The sequence below is a fragment of the Zonotrichia leucophrys genome, chromosome 3, assembly GCF_028769735.1.
Source record: "Zonotrichia leucophrys gambelii isolate GWCS_2022_RI chromosome 3, RI_Zleu_2.0, whole genome shotgun sequence".
NCBI lineage: Eukaryota > Metazoa > Chordata > Aves > Passeriformes > Passerellidae > Zonotrichia > Zonotrichia leucophrys.
This window is the reverse complement of record NC_088172.1, coordinates 70455445-70465349: the sequence shown is the minus strand read 5'-3', so window position 1 is coordinate 70465349 and position 9905 is coordinate 70455445. Positions and strand designations below refer to the sequence as shown.

The window sequence follows — 9905 nt, the reverse complement described above, 5'->3', positions numbered from 1 at the left end:
ACCTGCCTGCCCTGAGCACCTCAGCCTGCACCTGCCCGGGATCCCAGAGGATTCTCCCCAGAGGATGTACAGATATCTGAAGGGAGGGTGTCAAGAGAAGAAGCCAGGCTCTGCTTAGTGAGGTCCAGCAATGGGACAGGAGGCCGAGGGCAGAAACACAGAAGTTCCAGCAGAATGTGAGGAAGAACTTCTTTATTGTGTGACTGAGCACTGGAACCGATTGCCCAGAGAAGCTGTGGATTCTCCCCCACTGGAGATACTCCAGAACAGCCTGGATGCAATCCCGTGCCGTGTGCTCTGGGATGACCCTGCTTGAGCAGGGAGCTTGGACGATGGAGGCTGGACCACCTGACGCCCGTGTTCCCTTCTAACCTGACCCCTTCGGTGATTCTCCGCAGGGAACAGCCCAGGCAGATTCCATACGGATACGTAGGCGTGCCTGCGCCCACCCCCGCCCCCTCACAAGCTGTCGCCGGGCGCTCAGTGCCGACCCCGGGGGCCGCAGGGCCCTCCCCAGCCATGGCGGTGCCCGCGCTCCCCTCACGCCGCCGGCTCGCGGCGGGGCGGGGCCAGCGCGCCCTCCCGGCGTGCCCCGCGCCGCTGTCATGGCGGCTCCCTGTGGCCGGTGCCCGCACATGGGCTGAGGGCTCGCACGGGCAGCGTGTGCGCCTCTGTGGGTGCCGGGGATCGCGGCCCCGAGCGCGGTGGTGCCGGGAAGCGGGGCGGGCCCGGGCGGCGGGACCATGCTGGCCCTGGAGCGCGCCCTGCTGAGGGGCTTCCTCAGCGCCGCGGAGTCCCTGGAGTGGAAGCAGGGCGAAGTCGCGGCCGCAGGTGAGGGGAGGTCCCGGCGTGGGGATGGTGCCCGCTCCTTGTGCGTGCCCGAAGCCACCGGGCTGAGCCGGGGCTGCGGCTGGCGGGTCCCTCCCGCGGGCGTTTTCACCTGCGGCGCCTGTCAGAGCCTCGCCGAGCTCCCGGGGGCTGTGCCCGCGCTGTAGCGGGGGGAGGCCGTGGGCTTGTCAGGCTGGAGGAGCTCCGGCACTGCGGGCAGGGCTGGGGCGGCAGCAGCGGCCGGGCCGCCGCACGGTTCCTTGGCCGCTCTCGGGGCCGCAGCGGGGCCGGTCCGGCAGGCGCCCCGGCAGCCGCCTGATGCCGGCACTCGGGAGGCTTGGAAGCACGGAGGGGCTCCCTCCGGCCGCCTCCCGAGGGAAAGGCTCCTGCCTGCCTGCCTGTTGGAGCTTGGCAGTCAGGTGGAACACGCTCTTGGAGCAGAACGTGGGAAGGAAGAGTCTGGCACGAGCTGCCTTTGCTATATTTATTAGTTATTCGGTCACAGTTGCTTGAGGGATCAATGGAAAATTGTCTCTTGAGGGGACTTGGTTAGACGCAGCTTTCCTGCAGGGGAGCGCAGCAGCTCTTAAAATGTAACCCTTGTCATGTAAAGGTGCTTCCATGTTTCAGGCAGACTGAAGTACTCAAGTCATGTGCCATGTTGTAGCATATTGAAAATCTCTTTTATCCTTACCTAAGCACTTACTGATTTTTGGAAAAGAGCCATACAGGACTAATTTACTTATGTGACTTTTCAATTGACCTTAGTTATTGTACTGTCCAGGAATGGTAGCTGATGTGACTGACATTTCTCACATCTGTCTTTTCAACAATGCTGTTTGTGGTATGGAGTTTTTCTGATTACTTTTTTTTTGGTCGGATTCTTTGTTAGCTTTGGTTTGTTTTGAGGAGCTTTATAGCATGCTGCTATAAGATGTGGGGAAAACTTGTTGAAGAAAGGCGTCTTGCAGTGGAGATAGAAAATGGTGGGGTTTGTGATGATTCTTAGTCATCATTTACATGGACCTCTCCTATTGATGATCCTGAAAATGAATTTAAAAGTTGTGACCTTGAATTTGTATAGTGTCCTATAAAAAGCTGCACAAAGAATCAAAAGCAGGTTTTACATGCTACAGTTATGTTACTGGAAAGAGAAGAACCTCATTGTTCCTCATTCATCAACATGTGTCCTCACAGCCCATAGTTATTGTACAAACTACAGCATTGCCTGTCTGGGCAACTATAATCCAATATAGAAAAGGTGTCATTTGGTGATAGAGTCTCTCCAAAGCACAGATTGGAGAAAAGCCTCTTGTTATTTCCATTCTCTGTGAGGGCATGATGTCAGCAGCATTGTGGTTCCACTGTATATGTCCTTCCAGGTACAGCTTAAAGTGTTTTTTAAATAATACACAGCACACATTATCTCTTACATCATTGTGGAGAACTGAAGTAAACTTCAGTCAGCAGTGTGGTGCAGGGACTTTAGAATGAATGTCTCTGTCACCCATTCCTATAGAGTCATCCATTGCTGTTATTGAAGGTGTGCCTGTTTTTGTAAAATTTCAAGTCCTTGTTTAGTTGGATGAGCTTGGGGGTGGTGTTCAATTCAGGTCTTTGCACAGCTGCTGCTTGTGTGGCTCCACTGCTGTGCCGGTGTTAAATTGGTTACCTGGCTGCTGATGTTAGTGCAGCTCAGGGAGCTGCAGTCCCCAGCTGGAGTCACAGGCTGATAGTGAGGCACTCATCCTGTGCACAGCTCTGCATTTGCTCAGCTGAACCATCACCAGCACCTACATCATCTGGTCAGAAACCAGTTAGTGCATCTGCATGAGCTGTGGCCACAACTGCAGGGTAGGCAGATAATGGTTTTGCTCAAGAATAGTAGATTTTAACATGGCCAGGTTGTTCCAACAATTGCTGTACTGATTGCACTGTAGCATATCTGAAGATAGCTTCTGTAAATAAAGTTGCAGCCTGGGTCAAGAACTTGATGAATCTGAAGCTTCTTAGAAATATATAGCATTTCTTGACTTCCCTTTGTATTGAAATCAGGCCTAAGAGCCAGTCCTGGGTCTAAATCCACCTTAGTAGTTACCCCTAAGGATCTGCTCCACGTGCAGGCTTTTCATTGAGGTAGTGGAGTTACCATAGGAGATAGTTCTTTTGTAAAGATAAAATCTCATTGCCCATTGCTTGTCAGGATTCCAAGCTTGTAAATGAAGGACTGAGCAGTTTCTGCAGTTTTGCATAAGGCTTTATTCACTGAACTCTGCAAATATTGAATCATTTTTATTTGTTGCATTTCCCCTAAGTAGATTCTCTGGTCTGTGACATTACTGTCTTATCTATAGCAGTTTACTGTTCATTTAAAATGTTTTGAAGGAAGAACATCCTGCTGTTATAATTGAAGTATTTCAAAAGGCCATCCATTTGTTTTTCCTGAAATTTTGTTTTATCTTCATCTGATTGTTTGTGTTTCACTGTAACTTTAATACAAATTATTTTGAATGAAGTGACACCTGCTCAAGTGCTGCTCTTGAGTTTCAGTGCAACTGCACTTTCCCTGCAGTGTAAATGAAGATACATTCTTTAGAAGGGGAGTGGTAGATATTTTCATTTCAATATGTTCGATAGGTCTTGAAAGACAAAAATGTTTGAAAGTTTACACTGATTTCTGTGTTGTTTTTTTTTCTCTTCCAGAAAGTGGATCATTATTGCAATTGATGTTTGATGGGAAATATGAGGCAATATTTTCAAATTCAGCCGTTCAGAATGTTTTCAGTGCATCTTCTATGACAGAGGAGAATATTGACACTTACTTGGAGAAACAGATTCTGGCATACCTGGATTGTTCTGCAGAGGTTGATAACGTGGAAAGGTGGAAGTTATTATTTATTATATGGAAGTCCAATAGAGGCTATGTTTGATTTTTACAAAAGGCATTTAAAATATGTAGAATTTGTATAGGGCCTTCAAAATCTTTGTACTGACAGGAAAGCAGAAAACAAATTTCTTGTTTTATTCTCCCTGCTCCCTTGTGCATCTATTAATTTCTGTCCAGTGAAAGAAACCCCTGTGATGCAGGGGTTTGTTGAAGAAGTTAGCTTTATTTACAGTGATTATCTCAGAAAGTTCTGATGTGCAGAAGTCACACATGTAAATTCATTTTGCCATATATCATCAAACAATTAACAGTTTTCTCTCTGAAATGTTGTATTACATTTATGTGGTTGCCTGAAGTACTGTGTAATGTTACTGTGCAAGCAATGCCTGTATTTCTAAGTCTGACTTATACTGAGGTTGTTCTACTCTTCTTAATGTAAAAACAAGTAAGGTGTTACTCATGGATACTGTTCATCAATTAATTATTTTCTTCCCAAGACTTTCTCTGATACAGTCTCTCTTAATTGTACTCTATGTGCTAATTGTTGCTGTTAAAGAGTTTGCATTTACTGTTCACGTTTTGCTGTGTAAATAATGAACAGACTGAAATCCAACATACTAGGGATAGTAGAAGCAGAGAACTATACATGTGTTGTATGTGTATGTATATATGTACATATATATATATATATAGTGTTTTAAAAGGTAAAAAATTTCACCAAAAGATAAGAGAAGATAAAGATTAAAGAATAAAAGTAAGAGGAAGGTAATTTTAACCAGTTAGTGTTGGCAGAATCCAAATATGTGTGTTTTGGTATGACACACATAAGCCTAAGAATTTTTACTAAAATATCAGAGAAAAAAAAAGAACTGGCATGTTTGAAAAACTGAGCTGAGATTTGTTCATGATCATGATGAGTTCTATGAGTTTTTGACACACTTTCTGGTGTGGTGCACAATAAAATGCACTCCTGCTTTCTGAGTTAGTGTTCAGAGGTTTTTCCTGTGCATGGTTTTTGTTGGGTGTTTCTTGTTTCTTTTGTTTACCTGACTTTGTTGTGCTGTTAGTATTAAATCTTAGCTGGATAAATTTTTTGATAATTCTAGATTCTGTTACCTTGTGGTAATTTGAATAATGTGATAAGGAGAGAAAAATCAGTCAGGACTTGAAACAGACTCAATCCTGATCTTAATTATTGCTTCAAATATGTGTTGCTGCCTTTTTAAGCCATTCAGCTTCTTGAAAGTGATCACAATCTGTATCAGTGGAACTTTATATTTATAGTGCACTCCTACTGCAGACAGCAAAGGAATTTGTTGCTTGGCTGCTTGCACTCTAGCTCTATGGTCTTTGTGGTTTTTCTTTTTTGCTCTACAGCTCTGGGCTATATTAGAAGCCCCCTTGCCAGAATATATGGAGGCAGATCTGCAATATTTAGCATTTCAGAAGCAGACAGAGGGTTTTTTGCCCAAGATGATAGCCTGAAGTTTTATTCAAAATGAAAGCAAAACCTGTCAGTGTCTGTCAGAAACACTACAAACTTTTGTTTGTAGCACCCAAGTGAATTTTTCTAGCTCCACTAGTAATAATTTAAGAAGTTTTGGGGCTGAAGGAACTAAGTTGTGGCTTTCTCTTATATAAAAACTTCTACTGAAGTTGCTTGTCTGAAAGACAGGTACTTTCCTATTTTAGTGTACTATCTTGGTCCTGGATGACTTTCTGGAGTGTGTTACATAGTTATTTTTCCTACCTGCAGACCCTGTGTCCTGTGAACGCCTTATGGAAGGAACCTATGTAACCTCTGCATCCATATTTAGCATTGCTTATGATGAAACTAGGGAGGGGATTTCTATCTTTTTTTAATGCCTAAAATGTAATTTTCTTTTTTTCCACTGAGTGATTCAAAGGAAGTGCAGCAAACCTCTTAAGTTCTAGCCCAGAAAATTCAGTAAGACACTGATTTTCTTGTGACTTTCTGTAGATGGGAGAAGTAAAAATATTTTTTTTTCTTGAATTGAAAGTTATAATTCTGGAGATTTAAAAACACAGTAGGAGTTGAATTCAATCAGAAAGAGAAAGTTTGATGATGAATCTTACCCTTTTTTGCACAATATAAACAGTGCAAAGTACAGTTCTGTAATAGTGTTAAAAGAACTCTTAAGGAGTTTGTTTTCTGAAGTTAAAACTGAGCAGCTTGAGGGCAAAACATCTCAAAATTTGTATCTAGATGGTAACTTCTTTGGACAAGTTCTCTGTAACTTTTTCCACTTTCAAAGCCATGGTTCTGTAACGAAAATTACTTAGCAGCATTTTAAAAAATCGTGCAACTTTTCTACCCTTTTAACTGATTGCCTTCTTTTCCCTGCCCCAGACACATTGGCACTTTAATCCTTTATGTCCTAAAAAATAAGCATTCCTTGTAATAATTGTGTTGAATAGGATTTTTTTGTTTTGCTTTTTTCCTGCTATTGCTACTCACTTCAGTGCTTAAAAGCTATTTTCTACAGAAAATGTAGCTTCATGGCTGTGTTCTAATCAGCAAAATTTGGAGGATGAAGCAATAGGATATGTGTTAACCATGCAGAGGGGAAAGGCCTTTTTGGTTTTTTTCCTAAACTCCATAGGAGGAAGGTGCATTCTTTGCCTGGTGTACAGTTTGATTCAAAAGACTGGAAGGAAATAGTGTGCAGGTTCCAAAATCTAAAGGAACAAGGAAATGAGCTCTAACACTGTTTTTCGTTGAGCCTGTATTTACTACTTCTACATATTCAACATATAAATGAATACTTGGAAAAAGAAGTCCATGCAATAAAGCTTGTTATGGTTTCCCAAATTGAAAACTGAATGGTATTTCCCATGGAACATCTGATGGTTGGTTAACTGGTGTGCTGTATGGAATGAAAACTGAAAATGAAGACATCCTTGCTGTTTCTGCATCTTGCTTTGATGTTCATGAATTAAAAAATAGCAAAGTTAGACACTGAGTAGTTTTGGCTACTATTTTTCAATTTATGGCATCACTAAAAAGAGCAGAAACCTGTAACTTCTTAAGCTGAACCTGGCCATTAAATATTTTTTCTTTTATTTTGTTTGTAAATTCTAGCATTGTATGCACATCCCTTTTTTTTTTGGAAATACAAATGCACTATTGTTTTTTATTTTTGAACAGCATTTGATACAGCAATATGAATATTAAGCATGTGATTCTGTATTGTGAAGAATGATTTGACTCAGTGTAAACAGTGTTAAAAAAAGGCAACACAACCCCCATTCACACAAAGAAAGGAAAAATGAGATGAATGGATACATATATCTAAGGATAAATGCAAAATAAACTATGTAGCTCACCCTAGCAAGGGGGACATTGGCAGCAGTCTCCGTGTTGCTTTTCAGGCAGCCTTTGGGAGGTGAGCATCTGCAGGTCTGCATTGTGAGTGTGAAGGGCAGTCAGGGAGACACAATGCATTTTCTTGGGAAAAAACCCAGGGGATAGGCAAGGGAGTTCAGCATTTGCAGGGATTACAGCTTGAAATTGGTTTTCTGATGCAGAGTGAGTGATAAGGAGACTGGGAGTTGGTCACGAATCTGAAATGGGGAAAAAAAATAATTTGGTGATGACAAATTAAACAGTGGAAAAACGGTATCCCAGCCACAGTAATGGATTTGGTTATCAGTTGTTCCAGAGGCATTCTGCATGGATAAAACTCTGTCTCTACAAGCAAGTTTGCTTTCCAGATAGATATCAGTAATGTTAAAATAAATAAATAAATTGTTACTAGTAGAAACTGTGTAAATTATAAAATAATGAAAATTATCTTCAAAAGACTGGAGTATCAAATAACAGTGCAGGGATGGTTGATTGTTCTGTGTTACCTTTCAGAAGCTTTGAAGTATAAGTTATCATGGGAGAAAAATGAAGAAATTTATACCAGTGTTGATATTTCATGTGTAATGGTAATAATTTAGCATACAATAATTGTGAGTGCTTTGTATTCTTGAGTTATTTGAAAGTTTAATGGTGATCTTGGTTATGTATTCACATATTCATATTTCCTAGCAGATAGTTACTGGCTGAATAATGACAGCCAGGAGATGTTACCTTGTCTTGTTCGACAGGAACTCTTTATGTCAGTCCTTGTTCTCTGAAAGATGGTTTTGGGTTTTTTTTGTTTGTTTTTTTTTTTAATTTTCAGTTAAATGTTCCCCACCCCTGCTTTCCTATTGTTCTGCATCTTTTGTTGCATTCTTGCCCACAAGCTGCTTGTTTGTGTGTGGCTTTTCTATTTTACTTTTGTTTTTAAGGGGTTGTATAACACTTTATTTTTTTGCTTTGATTGGAGCACTCTTACATCTCTAAGTTTCTGTTTTTACAAAAAGAAAGGACTAGGTTTTTCTGTTTCAATTATGCTCCTTAACATACCAGTGTTTATATCAAACCTGCACAATGAAAATGTAACTTTTTTGTAGTTAGGAGACCCATTTTCTGTGTGTTAGTTAATATAAGTCAATAAGGCTCTGAGCTATTAAGGTATCATAAAACAAACAAGAAGTCTGTGTATAAATCTCAAAAGTCTACACCTGTTAAATTAACCATTAAATTCAGAGAGATTGTGCCCTGCCTTCTGCAGACCACACAGATTATTTGCTGAAGAAATCATAGTAATGTAAAATGAGCTTAGTCTTGTAGATAAAGAAAATTTTGCAAAACCTGGTTTCAGAAATGAAAGTCTCTTAATTTCATCTTTCAATAAATTATTATTATTTAAAATAAAGGCCATGATGATGCTATTTACTGCCAAAGTATCTGAACCAACTTGAAGGGAGTATTCTAAATTTTTGATTTAATTTTTTTATTAGAGTGAGTGCAAATAAACAGTTATGTCAAAACAAAAATAAACTTGCTCTTTTGGAACATATGCTAATGCAGTATTTTCTCTGTGAAAATGCTGAGAGTTAGATGTATAGTAAGAAACTATAACAACCATGCAATATGCAAACACTGGATTATCTGCATCCTTTGCTAGTCTTCTGATCTCTGATAGTTATGTACAGCCTTAAATTGTGAAATATATAAACTCCACCTCCAAGATGTTGGGCATTAGTTACAACCTTTATAAACAAAACATGTTTCAAGGACTTTTGGTTTCCTATGTGCATTCTTGAATATTCCATTCATTGAACCCTCCTCATAGGAGAGTGATTTTTTGGGGGGTGTTTTGTTTGTTTGGGGTTTGTTTTTTTTTTTTTTTTGTTTGTTTGTTTGTTGTGGTTTTTTTTTTTGTAAAGCTGAGGGTTTTGAGCTAGCACAAGATTTAATCAGCTCTTGTAGCTTTAAGTGAAAATGTAATATATTGCTAATTGCTGTTCTTATCTGTATTGCAGGCAGAGGCTGATGTTTCTGCTTGGTGTGGGGAGTTTGCAGCTCTTCGTTCAAAGCAATTGGACTGGGCCTCCTGTTCAGTTAAAGCTTCAGGATTTTTTGCCACCTGCATTGTTACAGAAATTCTGTGAGGTAGGTTTGGATTTTTATAAGCTGTCCTTTTATTGTCTCTGCTTTTCACAAGTAACCATAGCACTGTGTCAGAGAAGGCACATCTTCAAGGTGGGGTGCTGAATGAATTGCCATAATCATCAATCCTACTGGCTGCTATTGCAGCATCTTCAGTTTTATCAGCAGTGTCCTAAAAGTAGTTACTGTTTCTGTACTTATTTCCTGCTGGAAATGTTGGGTTTGGATGGAGAAGGTATCTTTAATATAGGCACTTACTCAAAGGGCATTTTCAATCAATAAACTTTTTTATGTGTTTATTTTGGGATACATTCTTAACTGAATCGAAGAAAGATGTTTATAAATGGCTTAGAAATTTCCCCTCCTTAAGGAAAGGTAGAAGTTGCATATCTTGCAAATAGCAGAGTGTTTGGCAGATGGTAACAGTAGGTTTGTATGCTCAGTATCCTGTTATGCTCCTGAATGCCAAGTGAGTGGAGATAATATTAGTACAAAAATGCTAATTTATATAGAGTTTTTGGAAAGAGAAGGGAATGTGGGAGATGAAACTGAGGACTCTCAGTTTTATTTATTTTGTCATTATTTTATGTAGATTACTGATCAACCCCCTAACTTCTTTTAGTGAGATGTGTGTGTTGTTCCTCATGGCAGTACCACAGTCCAGACTCTTCTCACATGGGG

At 40.6% G+C, this 9905-nt stretch overlaps 1 protein-coding gene across 1 annotated transcript in view; it reads left to right on the top strand.

Moving 5' to 3' along the window:
• Positions 1-584: 584 nt before the first annotated feature.
• Positions 585-9905, top strand: part of TTC27 (tetratricopeptide repeat domain 27) — a 114093-nt gene continuing 104772 nt past the window's right edge. The window contains exons 1-3 of the mRNA XM_064708735.1: positions 585-831; positions 3532-3709; positions 9098-9227. Coding sequence (XP_064564805.1) covers positions 744-831; positions 3532-3709; positions 9098-9227 — 396 coding nt within the window. The 5' untranslated portion in view covers positions 585-743. The remainder of the gene's footprint in view (positions 832-3531; positions 3710-9097; positions 9228-9905) is intronic.